Here is a 23,912-nt window from a genome sequence, read left to right as displayed (position 1 = left end):
ACCTGGACTGAGGTACAACCCGCGATGCTGTCAGCCTTTCTACTGCTATGTAGTTGAATTAATTAAGTATCTACCTGCAACCATTTTCAGTTTATTCTTAATCTTCCATCCGAAAGATGTTGATATTGTTAAACATAATTGTTTTGACTTTGCAGAAAACATTTTGAACGCTAACTTCTTGTGGAAGTAATGTCATTTCAAAGCACTGTATAGTTTACAAGATCTGTTTATATTCCTTATTCAGGTGAACCTTTCAGCACTAATGCAAATGACACCAGTGGTGCTGAGGAGCTGTTGCTCGATCAAGAACCAGAAAAGAAGAGGAGTACCGGAAAAGGTATTTTTTTTAATTCATTCACGGGACGTGAGTGTCACCGGCAAGGCCAGTATTTCTTGGCCATCCCTAATTTCCCTCAAGATGAGCCACCTTCTTGACAACTGAGTAGCTTGCTCAGCCATTTCAGAGGGCAGGTAAGAGTCAACCACATTGCTGTGGGTCTGAAGTCACCTATATAAGCCAGACCAGGTAAGGACAGGAGATTTCCTCCCCTAAAGGATATTAGTGAACCAGTTAGGTTTTTACAACAATCTGGTAGATTCATGGTCCCCATTACTGATACTGGTTTATACGAATATAAGAATTTGGAGCAGCAGTAGGCCATTCGGCCCCTCGAGCCATTCAATAAGATCATGGCTGATCATCTACCTCAACTCCACTTTCCTGCACTGTCCCCATTTCCCTTGATTCCCTTCATATCCAAAAATCTATCGATCTCTGTCTTGAATATACTCAACGACTGAGCCTCCACAGCCCTCTGGGGCAGAGAATTCCAGAGATTCACAACCCTCTGAGTGAAGACGTTTCTCCTCATCTCAGTCCGAAACGGCCGAACCCTTATTTTGAGACTGTGACCCCTGGTTCTACATTCCCCCAGCCCGGGGGGAAACACCCTCCCTGCATCTACCCTGTCTAGCCCTGTAAGAATGTTGTATGTTTCAATGAGATCACCTCTCATTCTTCTAAACTCGAGAGAATATCGGCCCATTCTACTCAATATCTCCTCATAGGACAGCCCCCCCATCCCAGGAATCAGTCTGGTGAACCTTCGTTGCACTCCCTCTATGGCATGTATATCCTTCCTTAGGTAAGGAGACCAAAACTGTGCACAATACTCCAGGTGTGGTCTCACCAGGGCCCTGTATAATTTCAGTGAGACATCTTTACTCTTTTACTCAAATCCTCTTGGAATAAAGGCCAACATACCATTTGTTTTCTTAATCACTTGCTGTACCTGCATGTTAACGTTCAGTGATTGGTGTACAAGGACACCCAGGTCCCTCTGAACACCAACATTTCCCAATCTCTCACCATTAAAAAAATACTCTGCTTTTCTATTTTTTCTACCGAAGTGGATAGCTTCACATTTCTCCACGTTATATTCCATTTGCCATGTTCTTTCCCACTCACTTGCCTCATTACCCTTGAAGCCTCTTTGCATCCTCCTCACAACTTACATTCCCACCGAGCTTTGTATCATCAGAAACTTGGATATATTACATTTAGTCCCCTCAACCAAATCATTGATATAGATTGTGAATAGCCGGGGCCCAGCACCGATCCCTGCGGCATCCCACTAGTTACAGCCTGCCAAGCCGAAAATAACCTGTTTATTCCTACTCTCTATTTTCTTTGCATTAACCAATTCTCAATCCACACTGGTATATTATCTCCAATCCCATGAGCCCTGATTTTGTTTAATAACCTCTTGTGTGGCACATTATTGAATGCCTTCTGAAAATCCAAATACACCACATCCACTGGTTCCCCCTGATCTATTCTATTAGTTACAACCTCAGAAAGTACTAACAGATTTGTCAAACATGATTTCCCTTTCATAAATCCATCTTGTGACTCTACCCAATCTTATTATTATTATTTTCTAAGTGCCATGTTACCATGTTCTTAATAATAGATTATAGCATGTTCCCTATTACTGATGTCAGACTAACGGGTCTGTAGTTCCCTGTGTTCTCTCTCCCTCCTTTCTTAAATAGCGGTGGGTTACATTAGCTACCTTCCAATCTGCGGGAACCATTGTAGAATCTATACAATTTTGGAAGATGACAACCAATGCATCCGCTCTTAGCTTACGTCGTAGGGTTTTGAAAGAGCTGACTATCAGGTCCAGGGGATTTATCACCTTTCAGTCCCACTAATTTCTTCTGTAATTTTTTTTTGACAAATACTAATTTCTGTCAGTTCCTCATTCTCGCTACAACCTTGGTTCTCCACTATTTCCAGGAGGTTTTTTGTGTCTTCTTCCATGAAGACAGACACAAAGTATTTGTTTAATTTCTCTGCCATTTCCTTATTCCCCATTATAATTTCTCCTGTCTCAGCCTGTAAGGAGCCCACATTTTCTTTAGCTAATCTTTTCCTTTTTACATACCTATAGAAGCAGTTACAGTCCGTTTTTAAATCTCTCGCTAGTTTACCCTCATATTCTATTTTCCCTTTATCAATTTATTGGTCCACCTTTACTGAATTCTAAAATCCTCCCAATCCTCAGGCTTACTGCTCTTTTTGGTAACATTATAAGCCTCTTCCTTTGATCTAATACTATCTTTAACTTCTCTTGTTAGCCGTGGTTGGCCCACTTTTGCTGTGGGGTTTTTGTGCCTTAGGGGAATGTATGTTTGTTGTAAATTATGTATTCATTCTTTAAATGCCAGTCATTGCTTGTCTACCATCAGACCTTTTAATGTAGTTTCCCAATCTACCTTAGCCAACTCTCCCCTCATACCTACGTAGTTTGCTTGGTTTAGATTTAAGACATAGTTTTAGATTTAACTAAATCATTTTCAAACTGAATATAAAATTCTGTCATATTATGGTCATTCTTCACTAAAAGCCCCTTTAGAAACATAGAAATTTACAGCGCAGAAGGAGGCCATTTCGACCCATCATGTTCTCACCGGCCGACAAAGAGCCGCTCGGCCCTCGGTCAGCAGCTCTAAAGGTTACATATAAACCTGTGAACAATGACGGAAAGGCAAAGAGCATCCAGCCCAACCAGTCTGCCACACCCCTTATACTGAAACATTCTACACTCCACCCCAACCGAAGCCATGTGATCTCCTGGGAGAGGCAAAAACCAGATAAAAACCCAGGCCAACTGAGGGAGACAAAATCTGAGAAACTTCCTCTCTGACCCATCCAGGTGATCGAAACTAGTCCAAGAGATCAGTCCTGCAGGTTATGGCACTTTAAATGCCCATATCGATTGGTCAAATCAAATCGCACGGGGTAGCCTTGAGGAGGAATTCATAGAATGCATACGGGATTACATAAGAACATAACATAAGAACATAAGAATTAGGAACAGGAGTAGGCCATCTAGCCCCTCGAGCCTGCTCCGCCATTCAACAAGATCATGGCTGATCTGGCCGTGGACTCAGCTCCACTTACCCGCCCGCTCCCCATAACCCTTAATTCCCTTATTGGTTAAAAATCTATCTATCTGTTTGTTTCTTAGAACAGTATGTTACAGGACCTACAAGGGAGCAAGCTATCTTAGATCTGGTCCTGTGTAATGAGCAGGAATACTAAACGATCTCCTCGTAAAAGATCCTCTCGGAATGAGTGATCACAGTATGGTTGAATTTGTAATACAGATTGAGGGTGAGGAAGTAGTGTCTCAAACGAGCATACTATGCTTAAACAAAGGGGACTACAGTGGGATGAGGGCAGAATTGGCTAAAGTAGACTGGGAACACAGACTAAACGGTGGCACAATTAAGGAACAGTGGAGGACTTTTAAGGAGCTCTTTCATAGTGCTCAACAAAAATATATTCCAGTGAAAAAGAAGGGCGGTAAGAGAAGGGATAACCAGCCATGGATAACTAAGGAAATAAAGGAGAGTATCAAATTAAAAACCAATGCGTATAAGGTGGCCAAGGTTAGTGGAAACTAGAAGATTGGGAAAATTTTAAACGACAGCAAAGAATGACGAAAAAAGCAATAAAGAAAGGAAAGATGACTTCCGAAAGTAAACTTGTGCAAAACACAAAAACAGATAGTAAAAGCTTTTACCGATATATAAAACGGAAAAGAGTGACTAAAGTAAATGTTGGTCCCTTAGAAGATGAAAAGGGGGATTTAATAATGGGAAATGTGGAAATGGCTGAGACCTTAAACAATTATTTTGCTTCGGTCTTCACAGTGGAAGACACAAAAACCATGCCAAAAATTGCTGGTCACGGGAATGTGGGAAGGGAGGACCTTGAGACAATCACTATCACTACGGGGGTAGTGCTGGACAGGCTAATGGATCTCAAGGTAGACAAGTCCCCTGGTCCTGATGAAATGCATCCCAGGATATTAAAAGAGATGGCGGAAGTTATAGCAGATGCATTCGTTATAATCTACCAAAATTCTCTGGACTCTGGGGAGATACCATCAGATTGGAAAGCAGCTAATGTAATGCCTCTGTTTAAAAAAGGGGGCAGACAAAAGGCAGGTAACTATAGGCTGGTTAGTTTAACATCTGTAGTGGGAAAAATGCTTGAAGCTATCATTAAGGAAGAAATAGCAGGACATCTAGATAGGAATAGTGCAATCAAGCAGACGCAGCATGGATTCATGAAGGGGAAATCACGTTTAACTAATTTACTGGAATTCTTTGAGGATATAACGAGCATGGTGGATAGAGGTGTACCGATGGATGTGGTGTATTTAGATTTCCAAAAGGCATTTGATAAGGTGCCACACAAAAGGTTACTGCAGAAGATAAAGGTACGCGGAGTCAGAGGAAATGTATTAGCATGGATAGAGAATTGGCTGGCTAACAGAAAGCAGCGAGTCGGGATAAATGGGTCCTTTTTGGGTTGTAAATCGTTGGTTAGTGGTGTGCCACAGGGATCGGTGCTGGGACCACAACTGTTAACAATATACATCGATGACCTGGAAGAGGGGACAGAGTGTAGTGCATCAAAATTTGCAGATGACACAAAGATTAGTGGGAAAGCGGGTTGTGTAGAGGACACAGAAAGGCTGCAAAGAGATTTAGATAGGTTAAGCGAATGGGCTATGGTATGGCAGATGGAATACAATGTCGGAAAATGTGAGGTCATCCACCTTGGAAAAAAAAACAGTAAAAGGGAATATTATTTGAATGGGGAGAAATTACAACATGCTGCGGTGCAGAGGGACCTGGGGGTCCTTGTGCATGAATCCCAAAAAGTTAGTTTGAAGGTGCAGCAGGTAATCAGGAAGGCGAATGGAATGTTGGCCTTCATTGCGAGAGGGATGGAGTACAAAAGCAGGGAAGTCCTGCTGCAACTGTACAGGGTATTGGTGAAGCCGTACCTGGAGTACTGCGTGCAGTTTTGGTCACCTTACTTAAGGAAGGATATACTAGCTTTGGAGGGATTACAGAGACGATTCACTAGGCTGATTCCGGAGATGAGGGGGTTATCTTATGATGATAGATTGAGTAGACTGGGTCTTTACTCGTTGGAGTTCCGAAGGATGAGGGGTGATCTGATAGAAACATTTAAAATAATGAAAGGGATAGACAAGATAGAGGCAGAGAGGTTGTTTCCATTGGTCGGGGAGACTAGAACTAGGGGGCACAGCCTCAAAATATGGGGGAGCCAATTTAAGACCGAGTTGAGAAGGGAATTTCTTCTCCCAGAGGGTTGTGAATCTGTGGAATTCTCTGCCCAGGGAAGCAGTTGAGGCTAACTCATTGAATGTATTCAAATCACAGATAGATAGATTTTTAACCAATAAGGGAATGGGGAGCGGGCGGGTAAGTGGAGCTGAGTCCACGGCCAGGTCAGTAATGATCTTGTTGAGTGGCGGAGCAGGCTCGAGGGGCTAGATGGCCTACTCCTGTTCCTAATTCTTATGTTATGTTCATCCAACCATCTCTTAAAAGTGGTGAGGGTTTCTGCATCCACCACTCTTCCAGGCAACGAGTTCTAAATCCCCACAACCCTCTGCGTAAAGAAGCCCCCCCCCCAACAAATCCTCTCTAAATCTTCCACCAACCACCTTAAAACTATGTCCTCTCGTTATAGACCCCTTTCACCAATGGAAGTAGGACGTTACGATCCACTTTGTCCAGGCCTCTCAATATTTTGTACACCTCGATGAGGTCTCCTCGCAACCTCCTCTGTTCCAATGAGAACAAACCCAGCCTATCCAATCTGTCCTCATAACTAAGATTCTCCATTCCAGGCAGCATCCTAGTAAATCTCCTCTGCATCCTCTCTAGTGCAATTACGTCCTTCCTATAATATGGCGACCAGACCTGCACGCTGTAGTGTCCTCACACCTTACTATAGAATCACACGAGGCATGTACTGCAGACAAGGTCACTACGTGACCTGCACCTTTATTCCCAGGACCAAGAAGTGATGACCCTGCGTGGGACCTCCCTTTATATACCTGGATGCACAGGTGAGGAGTGTCTCCCACAAGTTCACCCCCTGTGGTCAAGGTGTGCATTTTTTTGGGTATATACAGTATGCAGCGTTGTTACATGAAGGTTACAGTTACATGAAGGGTACAGTTGCATGAAGGTTACATACATGACATCACCTCCTCCCTCACATCTTATTGGGTCAAAGATTAAGTCTTTCAGGCGGTCGACGCTCTCTCGTGGAGCGCCGCAGTTGTGGCTCTGGTGGCTGAGCCGTGGCATGCGTCTCTATAGCCTGAGGTGATTCCGGCCTGTCCGGACTGGCCGCAGGGACTGTGCATGCTGGTGAATGTCCTTGTTGCTTGTTCACTGGCAGTGGTGTGGGTGACATCTCATGATCTTCCTCAGGTTCCTCAGTGTCCATGCTGAACCTTTTCTTTACTTGGTCCAGATGTTTGCGGCATATCTGCCCATTGTTAAGTCTGACCACTATGACCCTATTCCCCTCTTTGCCAATTACAGTACACTCAAGCCAGTTGGGTCCCAGGGCATGATTGAGAACGAATACAGGATCATCGATTTCTATACATCTCCCCACTGAGTTGCTATCATGGCACTCTATTTGAGACTGACGCTTGCCCTCAACAATGTCTGACAGGGCTGGATGAATGAGGGACAGCCGCGTTTTAAGCGTGCGTTTCATGAGTAGTTCCGTGGGCGGGACCCCCGTGAGCGAGTGCGGGCGGGACCTATAGGCCAGCAGGAGGCGCGATAGGCGGCATTGAAGGGAGGGTCCTTGAATCCGGAGCATGCCCTGTTTTATGATTTGAACCACATGTTCCGCCTGGCTATTGGAGGCCGGCTTGAACGGTGCTGTCCTGACGTGTTTGATACCATTACCCGACATAAACTCCTGGAATTCATAGCTAGTGAAACCCGGGCCATTGTCGCTAACCAGGATGTCCGGAAAGCCGTGGGTCGCAAAGACCGTACACAGACTCTGCACGGTGGTGGATGTCGTGCACAAATTCAATATGATGCACTCGATCCATTTCGAGTATGCATCGACAACAATCAGGAACATTTTTCCCATGAATGGACCCGCATAGTCAACGTGAATACGTTACCATGGCCTGGTGGGCCAGGGCCACGGACTGAGTGGGGCCTCCCTGGGGGCATTGCCCAGCTGGGCACACGTCGTGCACCTGTGAACCCAGTGTTCCAGGTCTGAGTCAATTCCCGGCCACCATACATGTGACCGGGCAATGGCCTTCATTAGCACGATGCCTGGGTGCTCACTGTGGAGTTCCCTGATGAATGCTTCCCTTCCTTTCTGGGGCATGACTACCCGGCTGCCCCGTAGCAGGCAGTCGGCTTGAATGCAGAGCTCGTCCATCCGTCTGTGAAACGGTCTGACCTCCTCGGGGCATGGTCCGTGTGCAAACGCCCAATCCCCAGTCAGGACACATTTCTTTATCAGGGATAGGAGGGGGTCTCTGTTGGTCCAGATTTTGATCTGGCGGGCTGTGATGGGGGAGCCTGCGGTGTCAAAAGCCTCAACGGCCATGACCATCTCGGCGCTCTGCTCCAACGCTCCCTCAGTGGTGGCCAGTGGGAGCCTGCTGAGCACGTCAGCGCAATTTTCGGTGCCGGGCCGGTGCCGGATGATGTAATCATATGCAGCCAGCGTGAGGGCCCATCGCTATATGCGAGCTGACGCATTGGCATTGACAGCCTTGCTGTCGGACAACAGGGATGTTAACGGCTTGTGGTCCGTTTCTAACTTTCTGCCGAAAAGGTACTGGTACATCTTTTTTACCCCATAGATGCATGCGAGTGCTTCCTTTTCAACCATCCGATATCCCCGTTCTGCTTGCGAGAGCAACCTGGAGGCATAAGCCACTGGTTGAAGTTGGCCTTCATCATTACTCTGCTGCAACAAGCACCCAACCCCATAGGATGATGCATCACACATTAAAACCAGTTTCTTACAGGAGTTGTACAAGGTCAACAGCTTATTAGAACAAAGTAGGTTCCGTGCCCGATTGAAAGCCCGTTCTTGACAGTCCCCACAAAATCATTCGCAATCTTTACGCAGGAGTACGTGTAATGGCTCCAACAATGGTCTTAAGTTCGGCAGAAAGTTTTGAAGCAGTTCAAGAGTCCTGGAATGACCGCAACTCCGATGTGTTGCCGGGCCTGGGCGCACAATGGATCGCCTCTGTTTTAGATTCGGTAGGCCGGATCCCATCTGCGGCAACCCTCCTGCCCAAAAACTCGACCTCTGGGGCAAAAAACACACACTTGGACTTCTTTAGTCGCAGGCCTACCCGGTCCAGCCGGCATAGCACCTCCTCCAGGTTGTGGAGGTGTTCCTCGGTGTCTCGACCCGTGATTAGGATGCCGTCTTGGAATACGATTGTTCCAGGAATGGATTTAAGCAAACTTTCCATGTTCCTCTGGAAGATAGCGGCCGTTGAACGAATGCCAAACGGACATCTGTTGTAGACAAACAGCCCCTTGTGCGTAGTGATGGTGGTCAGTAGCTTGGATTCTTCAGCCAGTTCCTGGGTCATGACGGCTGAAGTGAGGTCCAACTTGGTGAACAGCTTGCCACCTGCCAGCGTGGCAAAAAGGTCCTCCACTCTCAGAAGCGGGTATTGGTCCTGTAGTGACACTCGGTTGATGGTGGCCTTGTAGTCGCCACAAATCCTGACCGAGCCATCCGCTTTAAGGACAGGAACGATGGGGCTTGCCCAGTCACTGAATTCAACAGGCGAAATTATGCCCTCTCTTAGCAGCCTGTCCAACTCACTCTCAATTTTCTCACGCATCACATACGGCACAGCTCTGGCTTTGTGGTGCACTGGTCTGGCGTCCGGGGTGATGCGTATCACTACTTTGGTACCTTTGAAAGTCCCAACACCTGGTTGAAAAAGTGACTCAAATTTCTGTAGGACCTGTGAGCATGAACTTCACTCCACAGATGAAATGGCGTGCACATCCCCCCATTTCCAGTTCATCTCGGCTAGCCAGCTCCTCCCCAAGACGCGGGACCATTCCCCAGGACAATCCAGAGTGGCAGCCGGTTTTCCGATCCATTGTGCGTGACCACCAAGTTTGCACTGCCTAGCACTGGGATGATCTCTCTGGTGTACGTCCGTAACTACGTGTCAAATGCGTTCCAGTTTGGGCCTGCTAGCTTTGAGTGGCCATAGTTTTTTAAATTGTTGGGCACTCATAAGTGACTGCCTGGCTTCTGTGTCCAGCTCCATGCGTACCGGGATGCCATTTAATAAGACTTTCATCATCATGGGTGGCATTTTGGAATATGAGCTGTGGATGTCTGCCACATGAACCCGCTGAACTTCAGCGTCAATAACTTTGTCCCAAGCATCACCCTGCCTTGCAGACCCCTCGTCTGGTTCCTCTGCCTCGTAAACTAGCCTTGCTATGGGCTTTCTGCACATTCTGACGGAATGTCCACTAAAGTTACAGTTTCTACAGATAAATTGTTGAAACTTACAGGTTTTTGCAGCATGTCTGCCCCCGCACCTCCAGCATGAGCTGAGATTGTTGTGAACAAAAGAACTGTTAACAGGCATTCCTCTCTGATTGTCTCTTTGATTACTCCTGAGCACTCTGTTAGTGGGTGTCAATGGTGCCATCACGGGACGCATTGTCCCTTGTGATGGTGTGAATTGCCGATTCCCCTGCCATTGTCTCTGTTACCTGCCCACCCTAGAGGCTGTTGCTGCTTGTGTGGTGTCGAATTGCCCTTGCCTGCCTGCGGGGTTCTGAGTCGCGTTTACAATGTTAACTCCCTGGTCCATCGCCACGTTGGAACCAGAGCTGCGCGCGTAAATTATCTTGGTCTCCTCTTCCCCTGCCATGAAGGTCTGAGCTATCAACGCTGCCCTTTCCAAAGTCAAGTTCTTGGTCTCAATTAGCTTCCTGAAAATCCCGTCATGACCAATGCCCCCAATGAAGAAATCCCTTAACATCTCCCCCCTGCAGGCGTCTGTGAACTTACAGAGGCTGGTGAAGTGCCGAAGGTCCGAAACGAAGTCCGATATGCTCTGCCCTTCCCGACGCCAGTGTGTATAGAACCGGTGCCGGGCCATGTGTATACTGCTCGCCGGTTTGAGGTGTTCACTGATCAGTGTGCTGAGCTCTTCAAAGGACTTCTCAGGTGCGAGCAGGTCTTTCATCAGCGCATATTCTTGAGTCCACAGCTGGTCAGTAGATGCGCCCTCCGCTTGTCAGCCGCATCCTCTCCCAGCCAGTCCTTCGTGACAAAGCTCTGCTGGAGCCTCTCAATGAAATCGTCCCAGTCCTCACCAACACAGTACTGTTCCTCTGTGCTACCGGTGGCCATCCTCGTGGGTCGTTGATTCCCGTTTCTCGTCGCCAAATGTAGTGTCCTTACACCTTACTATAGAATCACACGAGGCATGTAGTGCAGACAAAGTCACTACGTTACCTGCACCTTTATTCCCAGGACCAAGAAGTGATGACCCTGCGTGGGACCTCCCTTTATATACCTGGATGCACAGGTGACAAGTGTCTCCCACAAGTTCACCCCCTGTGGTCAAGGTGTGCATTTCTTGGGTGTATACAGTATGCAGTGTTGTTACATGAAGGTTAGTTACATGAAGGTTACAGTTGCATGAAGGTTACATACATGACACACGCAGTGCTCCAAGCTGCGCCTAACCAAAGTATTATACAATTTAAGCATAACCTCCCTGCTCTTATATTCTATGCCTCGGCCAATAAAGGCAAGCATTCCGTATGCCTTCTAAACCACCTTATCCATCTGGCCTGCTGGACAAGCACTCCAAGGTCCCTTTGTTCATCTACGCTATTAAGTGGCCTACCGCCTAGTGTGTATACCCTTTCCTTATTAGCCCTCCCAAAGTGCATCACCTCACACTTCTCTGAATTAAATTCCATTTGCCACTGCTCTGCCCACCTGACCAGTAGATTGATATCCTCTTGCAGCCCATGACTTTCCTCTTCATTATCAACCACACAGCCAATTTTAGTGTCGTCTGCAAACTTCTTAATCGTACTCCCTATATTCAAATCGTTGACATATACCACAAAAAGCAAGGGACCCAGTACTGAGCCCTGTGGAATCCCACTGGAAACATCCTTCCAGTCACAAAAACATCCATCAACCATTACCCTTTGCTTCCTACCTCCAAGCTAATTTTAGATTCAACTTGACACTTTGCCCTGCATCCCATGGGCTTTAACCTTCATGACCAGTTTACCATGTGGGTCCTTATCAAAAGCCTTGCTAAATTCCATATATACAACATCGATCCTCTTGGTTACCTCCTCAAAAAATTCAATCAGGTTAGTCAAATACGATCTTCACTTAACAAATCCGTACTGATTGTCCCTAATTAATCCTTGCCTTTCCAAATGCAGATTTATCCTGTCTGTCAGGATTTTTTCCAATAATTTTCCTACCACTGACGTTAGGCTGACAGACCTGTAATTACTTGGCCTATCCCTTTCTTCCTTCTTAAACAAGGGTACTAAATTAGCAGTCCTCCAATCCTCCGGCACCATGCCCAGATCCAAAGAGGACTGGAAAATGGTGGTCAAGGCCTCTGCTATTTCCTCTTTTACTTCGCTCAACAGCCTGGGATGCATTTCATCTGGGACTGGGGACTTATCTACATTCAAAGCTGCTAAACCCCTTAATACTTCCTCTTTCTATATTTATTTCATCCAGAATATCACACTCCTCTTTGATAGCAGTATCTGCATTGCCCCTTTCCTTTGTGAAAACAGATGCAAAATATTCGTTAAGAACCCTCCCAACATCTTCCGCCTCCACACAAAGATTACCCTAATAGGCCCTACCCTTTCTTTAGTTACCCTCTTACTCTTAATATATTTATAGAACTATTGCATTCCTAACACAGATGAGACTGCACACAGGGAGGTTAAAGTAACAGTGACCTCAGTCTTTAATAAGACGCTCCAGAGTGAGGAACAGGCTGTAGGGGCCGGCTTATATACAGTGCTCCCAAGGGATCCCTTGGGACTTCAGGGGATGAGCTCCCTGGTGGCAGAACATGGGAGTGCATGCTTTACAGATACACAACATCACTCTCCCACCCAAAGTCAAAGTGAAAACTATTTACAAGGTGAGGGGGTCGGGAGCCTTTCTTTCCCTGGTGGACCGTCTCAGTACAAATGTCTGTTCTGGTGTGTTGGCTGTGTCCTCGCTGGGCTGGCATGTTGTTGGCCCTGCAGGGCTGCTGGGTGAGCCTGGCCTTGCTGGGCTGTTGGGCGTGATGGGTTCGATTTTCTGGTCTGACGTGGTGTCGTTGATCCTTTGGGTGTGTGTTGTAGGCTCGAAAAAGGTGGTGTCTGCTGTGGGTTGTTCAGGGCAGTCTGTGAACCGCAGCCTCGTTTGGTCCAGGTGCTTTCTGCAAATTTGTCCATTGTCTAGTTTGACTACAAACACCCTATTCCCTTCTTTAGCTATTACCGTGCCCGTGATCCACTTGGGACCATGTCCATAGTTTAGCACATACACAGGGTCATTCAGATTAATTTCCCGTGACACAGTGGCGCGACCATCGTTTACATTTTGTTGCTGCCGCCTGCTCTCTACCTGATCATGCAGGTTGGGGTGAACCAGCGAGAGTCTGGTTTTAAGTGTCCTTTTCATGAGTAGCTCAGCCAGGGGCACCCCTGTGAGCGAGTGGGGTCTCGTGCGGTAGCTGAGCAGTACTCAGGACAGGCGGGTTTGGAGTGAGCCTTCTGTGACTCGTTTAAGGCTCTGTTTGATGGTTTGTACTGCCCGCTCTGCCTGCCCATTGGAGGCTGGTTTAAACGGGGCCGAGGTGACATGTTTGATCCCATTGCGGGTCATGAATTCTTTAAATTCGGCACTGGTGAAACATGGCCCGTTGTCACTGACCAGTATGTCAGGCAGGCCGTGGGTGGTAAACATGGCCCTCAGACTTTCAATGGTGGCGGTGGCGGTGCTTCCCAACATTATTTCACATTCAATCCATTTTGAAAAAGCATCCACCACCACCAGGAACATTTTACCGAGAAGCGGGCCCACATAGTCGACATGGATCCTCGACCATGGTCTGGAGGGCCAGGACCACAATCTTAGTGGTGCCTCTCTGGGCGCGTTGCTCAACTGAGCACATACGCTGCATTGCCATACACAGGACTCTAAGTCAGAGTCGCTACCGGGCCACCACACATGGGATCTGGCTATCGCTTTCATTATTACTATACCCGGGTGTGTGCTGTGGAGATCCGAGATGAATGTCTCCCTGCCCTTTTTTGGTAGCACTACGCGGTTACCCTACAACAGGCAGTCTGCCTGAATGGACAGCTCGTCCTTTCGCCGCTGGAATGGCTTGATTGGCTCTTGCATTTCAACGGGGATGCTGGCCCAGCTCTTTCTCAATTATGCTGTCGGCCCTCTCGGCCTTAGACAAGCTCCTGGAAGCATAGGCAACAGGTTGCAACTTCCTCACAACGTTAGCTTGTTGTAATACACACCCGACTCCGTACGACGACACATCACATGCTAGCACAAGTCTTTTACACGGGTTATACAATACAAGCAGCTTGTTGGAGAATAAAATGTTTCTGGCTTTCTCAAAAGCAATTACTTGTTTTTTTCCCCATACCCAGTTCTCACCTTTGCGCAATAACACATGTAGGGGCTCTAAAAGAGTGCTTAACCCCGGTAGGAAGTTACCAAAATAGTTGAGGAGTCCCAGGAACGACTGCAGCTCCATGACGTTCTGTGGCCTGGGCGTGTTCCTGATAGCCTCTGTCTTGGTGTCTGTGGGCCGAATGCCATCCGCCGTGATCTTTCTCCCCAAAAACTCCACTTCTATTGCCATGAAGACGCATTTTGACCTCTTCAGCCGCAGCCCTGCGTGATCCAGTTGCTGGAGGACCTCCTCCAGGTTTTGTAGGTGCTTGGCCGTGTCACGACCCATGACCAATATGTCGTCCTGAAAGACCACCGTGTGTGGTACCTACTTGAGCAGCCGACCGAATTCCAAACGGGCATCTGTTGTAGATGAACAGTCCCTTGTGCGTGTTGATGCAGGTGAGGTCCTTCGAAGACTCCTCCAGCTCCTGCGTCATGTAGGCCAAAGTCAGGTCGAGCCTGGTGAACGTCTTGCCTCCTGCAAGCGTTGCAAATAGGTCATCTGCCTTAGGTAGCGGGTAGTGGTCCTACAGTGAGAAATGATTAAGTTACTTTATAATCGCCGCAAATCCTGACCGTGCCATCACTTTTGAGTACTGGAACAATCGGGCTGGCCCACTCGCTGAATTCCACTAGGGAGATGATGCCCTCGCATTGCAGCCTGTCCAGCTCGATTTCCACTCTCTCCCTCATCATGTGAGGTACCGCTCGCGCATTGTGGTGAATGGGTCGTGCCTCTGGGACCAAGTGGATCCACACTTTTGCCCCGAAAAAGTTTCCAATGCCTGGCTCAAAAAGGAAAGGAAATTTGTTAAGAACCTGGGTACATGAGGCCTCATCGACATGTGATAGCGCTCGGATATTATCCCACTTCCAGCAGATTTTGCCCAGCCAGCTCCTTCCAAGCAGTGTGGGGCCATCGCCCGGGACAATCCAGAGTGGCAGTCCGTGCACCTTGCCCTCGTAGATGACCTTGACCATGGCGCTGCCCAGGACAGTGATAAGCTCTTTGTGTACATTCTCAGTTTCGTGTGGATGGGGCTCAGGGCTGGTCTGAATGCCTTGTTGCACCACAGTCTCTCAAACATCTTTTTACTCATGATGGATTGGCTAGCACCAGTGTCCAGTTCCATGGCTACGGGTAAGCCATTCAATTTTACGTTTAGCATTATAGGTGGACATTTCGTTGAAAATGTGTGCACCCCGTGTACTTCAGCATCTGCCTCCTCTCTCTGAAGCTCAAAATTGCTTTGATCCCCCATGGACCGATCTTGCTCTGGTGGTTAGCAGGTTTTGCAGAGCTTGCAGCTCGTTTGCAAGCTCGTTGGAGGTGCCCCATTGTTCCACAGCTCTTGCAAACATACCCTTTGAAGCGGCATGAATAGGCTGAATGGAAGCCTCCACAATGCCAACAAGTTATGAATTGCCTTGCATCCATCCTTTGTTGGGGACTCTGAGTCATCTGGGTCACCTGAGGCCTGCTGGCAGTTGCAGACTCGTGGGTTCTGCCCTGTACATTTCCGTTCGTTAACACAGTTCCAGTTAATTTATGAACATTGCTAGCACTCGTGTGCTGAGAGATTTGTTTGGTGTTATCACTGGTGAACAAAAACGCCTGTGCTATCGCAATGGCCTTACTGAGGGTCGGTCGGTGTCTCTACAGTCAAATGTTTTCGTAGGATGGTCTCGTGGCCAATGCCCAGCACAAAAAGTCTCTGAGCATTTGCTCCAGTAGCCATCAAACTCACATTGTCCTGCAAGTCACCTTAGCTCGGCGACGTAGCTCGCCACTTCCTGACCTTCAGATCGCTGGCACGTATAGAACCGATACCTCACTGTCAGCACGCTCTCCCTCGGGTTAAGATGCTCCCAAACCAGTGTGCACAGCTCCTCATACGACTCATCTGTGGGTTTCACCGGAGCCAGAATATTCTTCATGAGGCTGTAGGTCTGTACCCCGCAGCGCTTCCTTCTCCGTCTAGCTCGTTGGCTACAAAGTACTGGTCTAGCTGTTCAACATAGGCTTCCCAGTCCTCACCCTCCGAGAACTTCTCCAGGATGCTGCATCTTTGCATTGGATTCGTATTTTCGTCGCCAGTTATTGTGTTCCTAACACAAATGAGGCTGCACACAGGGAGGTTAAAGTAACAGTGACCTCAGTCTTTAATAAGGCACTCGAGAGTGAGGAACAGGTCTTATGGGCCGGCTTATATACAGTGCTGGGATACCTTGGGAATTCAGGGGATGAGCTCCCTGGTGGCAGAACATGGGAGTGGATGCTTTACAGATACACAACAAGAACATCTTAGGGTTTTCCTTAATTTTACTGGCCAAGAATTTCTCGTGCTCTCTCTTAACATTCCAAATATCCTTTTTAATTTTGCCTCTTAACTTTTTTATCCCTCTAAAGATTCTATAGTATTTAGTTGTTGGTATATGACATAAGCGTCCCTTTTTTCTTAATCGTCCCCTGTAAGTCCCTCGACATCCAGGGGCCTCTAGAATTATTTTTCCCAGTCTTTTTCTTTAAGGGCACATGTTTGGCCTGACCCTTCCGGATCTCCTCCTTGAATGTCTCCCACTGTTCCGACACTGATTTACCCACAAGTAGCTATTTCCAGTCCACTATGACCAAATCACTCCTTAACTTCGCAAAATTAGCTTTTCCCCAATTCGGAACTTTTATTCCAGGCCTATTCTTGTCCTTACCCATAACCAACTTGAATCTGACTGAATTATGGTCACTGGCACCCAAGTGCTCTCCCACTAATACCCCTTCAACTTCCCTAAAACTAAATCCAAGACCGCCCCCTCTCGTGTTGGGCTTCTTACATACTGACTAAAAAAGTTCTCTTGAATGCATTTCAAGAATTCCGCACTCTCTATACCCTTCACACTAAATTTGTCCCAACCAATATTTAGATAGTTAAAATCCCCTACTATTACTACTCTATGGTTTTTGGACTTCACAGCAATTTGCCTACATATTTGCTCCTCTTTCTCCCTCCCACTGTTTGGGGGTCTATAATACACGCCCAGCAGTGTGATCGCCCCTTTTTTATTTTACAATTCGACCCATATGGCCTCATTTGATGATCCCTCTAACATACCATCCCTCCTCACCACTGTAATAGTTTCTTTAATCAGTACCGCAACCCCGCCCCCCCCCACCTTTTTACCCCCCTCTCTATCTTGTTGAAAAATCCTATAGCCAAGAATATTGATCTGCCAAACCTGCCCCTCTTTCAGCCATGTTTTTGTGATGGCTATAATGTCATACTCCCAAGTGTCTACCTGTGCTCTTAGCTCATCCGCCTTATTCTCTATACTCCTTGCATTAAAGTATATACCATTCAGCATAGGAAGACCTCTTTGCTTACTACATACTAAGCCCTGTTTCCTCTGTCTTACAGATTCGCTTTTGAGATTCTTGCTATCCAATTTCTGCTTTACTTCCTTCCCTTTTGAATTCGTTCTCAGGTTCCCATCCCCCTGCCAAGCTAGTTTAAACTCTCCCCAACAGCACGAGCAAAACTCCCTGCGAGGATATTGGTCCCGGTGCTGTTGAGGTGCAACCCGTCCGGTTTGTACAGGTCCTATCTCCCCCAGAAGAGGTCCCAGTGCCTCAAGAATTTAAAGTCCTCCCTCCTACACCAACTTTCTAGCCATGTGTTCATCTCTCTATCCTTTTATTCTTATACTCATTAGTATGTGGCACCAGAAGTAACCCGGAGATTACCACCTTTGAGGTTCTACCCTTTAATTTTCTTCCTAGCTCCCTGAATTCTTCCTGTAGGATCTCATTCCTCACTTTACCTATGACGTTGGTCCCGATATGGACCACGACCTCTAGCTATTTACCTCCCTCCCCCCCACCCCCCAGACAGGATGTCCTGCGTCTGCTCTGTGACATCCTTGACCCTGGCACCAGGGAGGCACAAAACCATTCGGGAGACACGTCTCCGGCCGCAGAAACGCCTGTCTGTTCTTCTAACTATAGAATCCCCTTTCACTAGGGCTCTTTTGTTCTTCATCCCTTCCCCCTGTGCAGCTGGGTTACTACAAGGTTGTTAATTGACCCTTTCGCATTGCACAATACTGGATCTAAAATAGCCTGTTCCCGAGTTGGTTCCTCAACATACTGATCTAGAAAACCATCTTGTATTCATTCCATGAATTTGTCCTCCATACTATTACTGAAAATCTGGTTTGCCCAGTCTATATGTAGATTTAAGTCCCCATAATTACTGTGTCTCTATGCAAGAAGATGGTGGCATTTGGGAAATAAACATAAAATAAAACATACAGTATTAGGAATAAACTTTCTGAATTGAATGTGTTATCAATAGTGAAACGACTATGGTGCATTGGGTCAGAGGCTTCTGTGTTTGAAATGACTGATGTGGGAAAAAGTCTGAAACTGCCTCTGACCAGAATAGACAGGCATTTAATTATTGGGAGAAACTCCGGTTATAAACATTGAGTTATACAATGTAAACTTTGAATCTTTGTGAAAAATGTAATGTCCCCAATTGGGATAGATGTTCGGAGCAGTGACATCATAAAACGTGTGTGTTTACTGTGCATGTTACAAACATCATTTTCATCTTATTTTATAGATAAAGAAAAAAACCTTCAGGAAATGCTTTCCAAGCTGGAACTGCAGAAACACTTCACAGAAAAACTATCTTTAAGCAAAGTTCTTGAAATTGGCCCAGAAACCATGGTCTGTGCAAAGCCTCGAAGTCTGGGAGAAGTTCCTTGGTATTTTCTGAAGAAACTTATGATTCTCAACCTGACGGCCAGAAACATTAAATGCTCAGCAGACACTGCTAAAAGCGAAACATCGGCCGTGGATCAGGCAAACTTCTCCAACCTTTTTGCGATCCAGGGGACAGAAGCTGATGATGTGTGCAATCCTCTGGATGCCATTACCGCAGTTTTCCTTTGTGCAGATAGCTTCCTGCAGCAAGAGATGATGATGAAGATGTCCATGTGTCAGTTTGCTTTGCCTCTCTTGTTACCAGACTACAGTAAGGACAGCTCCATCTTACTGCTGTGGGCCATGCGTTTCATCGTGAAGAAGTGGAGACCCCAATCGCTGGAAGCAAGTAAGGGCTTTAAAGAGGAAACTATGGCAACCACACCGATGCCTGTGATTTCGTTTATCCGTTTGGGTGATTGCAGCACATCTAAATCAAAGGTTCTTAATGAGGTGCTGAGTAACCCACACCATCATCACAATTTCTTTGTCACTCACAGCATGGAATGTGGAGACATCCCTCGTAAAATTTCAGATGGTTTAGTTGAGTTCTGTTGGTATCTCCCTTGTGGCAAGAGAAATATCGATATCTTCACAGAACCTGTTCTCATTGCCAATCTCCGCGGGAATGCAAGCGCCCTACTTTCCCAAGTTCACTTCTTGGCGAAGGTATCCTCAGCAGTGTTTATATTTGTTGATCAGATAGGCACCGATGAGTCTGAATTCCTGAGGTCCATTGCAGAACTACAAACACAATACTTTCTAATCTTGAATCCACAGCCTGACCAGCAGGAGAGGACGAGCAGTTTTCTCCAAAAGCTTGCTCCATTGATGAAACTGGAACGGAATCGCGTGATCATTAAAAATAAAAATATGAATGAATCAGGGTTTGTTGAGCAGATCCAGTCGAGCATTCGGAACACTATGGAAGGTGGAACTGACCTGGTGAGCATTGAGAACATGGCTGCGGTAGCTCGCGAGTTAAATATATGTGTCGATGAAGATGAGCCAAGGTGCCAACATGGAAAAGAAGTGGCAGAGGAAATCACCGCTGTTGTAAAAGGCATGAAAAATGTGGCAGAATACAAAATGAAAAAGTTACCGTTACAAGGAGACCTCTGGAAAAAATGGTGCAAGCTGGACAAGGAACTTTGCCGTCAGAGAATGCGCGGAGACAAGCCTGTTGAAGAGTATAACAGCGAACTCAGAACTGACAAAACAAATCTGCGGAAGAAACAGCAAGAACATGATATCACCGACAACCTTTCTGAATTTGTCACTGAAATGGCAAATACACTCAATGAAGAAAGACGATTTTTCCTGAAATGGATCAAATATTTTCTTGATGCCACTGCACGGCAGGAGCTTTCTGTCCTGCGAGAGAGTTACAAACTACAGTACAATGCCTCGTCTGGTGGAAGTGAGAAGCTCATAGAACTCGACAAACAAATATCGGACAGTTCCCTGGGCCTCGAACATTTCATGCGGGAAATAGGACAGATGTATGAAGCCGAGATAACTTTAGTTCATGAACGTATTCTGCAGGAAAATAATCGCCAGTTTCTATCACTTCCCAGTGTCGCTGCTGACCTTATGTTAGATGGCTTTCCACTTGAACTTTTAGATGGCGATGCTTCCAGTATATCTGAACAGTGGGTCAGCGCTGTGCTTACAAATATCTCAGAGAAACTTGGACCAGATACTAAAATATTTGTTTTAACTGTACTGGGTGTGCAGAGCACAGGAAAGTCCACTCTCTTGAACACAATGTTTGGTTTGCAGTTTGCAGTGAGCAGTGGGAGATGCACAAGAGGAGCCTTCATGCAGTTGATCAAGGTTACAGGCGACCTGAAAGAGGAGATTGGTAGCGAGTACCTCATGATTATTGACACCGAAGGGTTAAAAGCTCCAGAACTGGCAAAGCTGGAAGACAGCCATGAGCACGACAATGAGCTTGCAACGCTGGTTGTTGGATTGAGTGACGTTACCTTGGTCAACATGGCAATGGAAAACTCTTCCGAGATGAAGGATGTCTTGCAGATTGTCGTGCACGCGTTCCTGAGGATGAAAGAAGTTGGACATAGACCAAACTGTCAGTTCATTCACCAAAACGTGGGAGAAGTTTCGGCGCACGACCAGAACATGAGAGACAGGAAACACCTCCTGGATCAGCTGAATGAAATGACAAGGGCAGCAGCAAAGATGGAGAAAAAAGACAATACCTTCACAAAGTTTTCAGATGTCATGGAGTACGATCCTGAAAAACACAACTGGTACATTCCAGGCCTGTGGCATGGCGTTCCTCCCATGGCGCCAGTGAATACCGGCTACAGTGAAAATATATTCGAGCTGAAGAAATATCTGTTTGATCTGTTTAAACAGCGCAAAGAAAGAAAAGAGCCATTTACAATCCACCAATTCACAGAATGGATGAAAAGTTTATGGAATGCAGTAAAATATGAAAATTTCATTTTCAGTTTCAGGAACAGTCTGGTTGCAGATGCTTACAGCCAGCTGAGTCTGAAGTACTCGGAGTGGGAGTGGGACTTTAGGAAAAACATGCATTCCTGGGTTGAAAAGGCTGAGAATAATATCGACAATCATCCACTGGATCAGCTTGATGACTTGTACCAGGCTCTGATTCAAGAATCAAATAGTATCCTCCAGATTCAAAAACAAAATATTCTCAAACACCTGGAGCAATATTTTAGCAGCAAAATAGAGAACATCCACCTTGTGGAGAAATTCAAAACTGACTTCACCTTGAGCGCTGAGAGTTTGAGAAAGGAGCTTGAGATTTACAGCAAGGGGAGATGTGATAATGCAATTCAGAGATGCAAAGGCATGGACAAGCTGGTTAACATACAGAAGGAGTATCAGGAAAACATTCAAAAACAGGTCAGTGAACTTTTACAAAGATGCAAACAGCAGGAGACTGAACTCGATGACAGAGCACTGGAGGAACAGTTTGAAGACATGTGGAGAGATACAGTAAAACCGCTTCATGGCATGACATTCAAAAAACAGAATATTGAAATGGAGTTTGAAAATCAACTGAGACACAGTCTACAATATCAGAGCAGTGCTGTGTTTCAGAGGTTAGATGCAGCTGGGAAACTGTCTGAAAAAGGAAAGGAGCCCTTTGAAGTTACCAAGGATCACATCGATAAGGGTATTTTCAAAAGAATTTGCAATTTCTTTAAAAGTGAAGGTAAAAATGAAGTGGAAACATTTGCAAATAGTTTACTAAAAAACTGTGAGGAGTATGCACAGGACAAGGTTAAAGCAAAAGTTGATTTTGATCAAACTTACTGTCAGATATTACTGAAAATGATTGATGAAAAGTTACGAGATGACAAACATCGTGACTTTAACACTAATGCTAACTTTGAGGTGGATCTAAAGTTGCATATCTGTGGCCACGTCCTGCCAGTTTTCCAAAAGATGCACCAAGATTTCTTTAACAAAAATGATCCACTGACACGCCTGGAAGAAATAAAAAGTGACTACTATTCCACGTTTAAAGATCTTTACCACGAGAAAGATGAAAGTCAGAAAAGGGCTCAAGCTCTGTGCACCAACTGCCTTCAACCAGCCCTTCAGAATGCCATTGACAAGAGGCTTGGTGTGGAGATTGTTGAGGATGTAAAGGCCAGCTGCACCAGCCATGAATTGAGCAGCCGAGCCTATCTCCAGTCTGTGATTTTACTGGAATTGTTGGAACAACACTGCGTGCAAAATTACAAAGCTTACATTACAGACTATGAGGAGTTTGCAAAGCAGTGGATCAGAAAAAGAATAATAAGGAATTACACAGACAAAAATAAAATTGTAGGGATTGTCACGAAAATAATCCAAGCGCTGATACGAAAGACAAAAAGTGCCATTGAACAAGCAGCGGCTACCGATAAGCAAAATGTGTCAGAATTCTTAACAGAATTTTGTGATATCTTGAAGGATGACTTTGTGATTGACAAAAGGGGTTTGGAAATTATACGCTTTCAAAATGCTGCTAAAGCAAGCGAGTTTGCAGCTGATGTTGTTGCAGCCCTTGATGATGCGGAGCTGAATCTCGTATCGGGCTTTAATAACGTCTGTGACATCGAGGAAATTCTGCCCCGACTTCCAATGCAGCCAGATGAAGAAATCTTCCGCCAAGTTCTTGGCTGTGGGAAGATGTGCCCATTGTGCGGAGCGCCCTGTGAACGAGGAGGTTCCGGCCACAAGGAGCATTTTGCTGCAACACATCGGCCCCAGGGGCTGCATTGTTTCCGCTATCATTCCAGTCAAAAGCTTGTAGCGACAGTGTGCACTTCTTCAGTGGCATCTGATGCTTTATTCCGCTGTGCAGCAACACAATATGAATATCACCCGTACAAAGACTACCGCAGTGTAAATGATTATTTTGCCTCCTGGGATATTCCACCAGACACCAGCATTCAAGCAGCATCCTACTGGAAATACGTCCTGTATACCTTTAATAAAGAGTTTGCTGAGGAATACGAGGCTAAAGAAGCTGATATCCCTGTCGACTGGAAATTGCTACGAAAGGAAGATATAAAAGCAGAGATACAGAAAACATACAATATATGAGCAAAACAATTAAAGAGCAGTGCGAGGTGAGGTCTTCAGAAGGGCACTTCAATCAGGCATTCACTATTAATTACATTCACTGTAGTTCAGTCACAGGAGAGAGTTAACTGCACTGTTTCAGGTGAGGATTCTCATCCTCCTTCAGGACTTGGGCTAATCCACGTTTTTATGGAAATCAGAAGTAAAAGAATTGCGACAAATAGAATATTATTGAGTTGAACTGCCTCATCTACTACTTACAAGAATTAATTGCCCAGCTCACGATCAATGTACACTGCTATATACTGGCCATATTTATCAGTGATTATAACCTTCTTTAAAATGATTTCTTTCATGCAACCAATAACTATCCTAAACACAAGAATTAGGAGCAGGAGTAGGCCATACAGCCCCTCGAGCCTGCTCCGCCATTCA

The 23,912-nt window shown here is 46.0% G+C and overlaps 1 protein-coding gene across 1 annotated transcript; it reads left to right on the top strand.

Annotated features, from left to right (window-relative positions):
• Window positions 1-284: 284 nt before the first annotated feature.
• Window positions 285-23,762, top strand: LOC139249520 (up-regulator of cell proliferation-like). The gene is made up of 2 exons (XM_070872445.1): window positions 285-337; window positions 18,763-23,762. The coding sequence occupies exon 2, from the start codon at window positions 18,786-18,788 to the stop codon at window positions 23,496-23,498; it is 4,713 nt and encodes a 1,570-aa protein (XP_070728546.1). The 5' UTR covers window positions 285-337; window positions 18,763-18,785; the 3' UTR covers window positions 23,499-23,762.
• Window positions 23,763-23,912: the final 150 nt, after the last annotated feature.

This window comes from Pristiophorus japonicus, unplaced genomic scaffold (genome assembly GCF_044704955.1).
Source record: "Pristiophorus japonicus isolate sPriJap1 unplaced genomic scaffold, sPriJap1.hap1 HAP1_SCAFFOLD_317, whole genome shotgun sequence".
Classification (NCBI taxonomy): Eukaryota; Metazoa; Chordata; class Chondrichthyes; family Pristiophoridae; genus Pristiophorus; species Pristiophorus japonicus.
Note: the sequence above shows the minus strand (reverse complement) of the source record. Positions and strands in the feature narration are given on the sequence as shown.

Bases quoted from the DNA above. Each gene is read 5' to 3' on its own strand.
- LOC139249520 (XM_070872445.1), top strand. From the start codon at position 18,786: ATGCTTTCCAAGCTGGAACTGCAGAAACACTTCACAGAAAAACTATCT.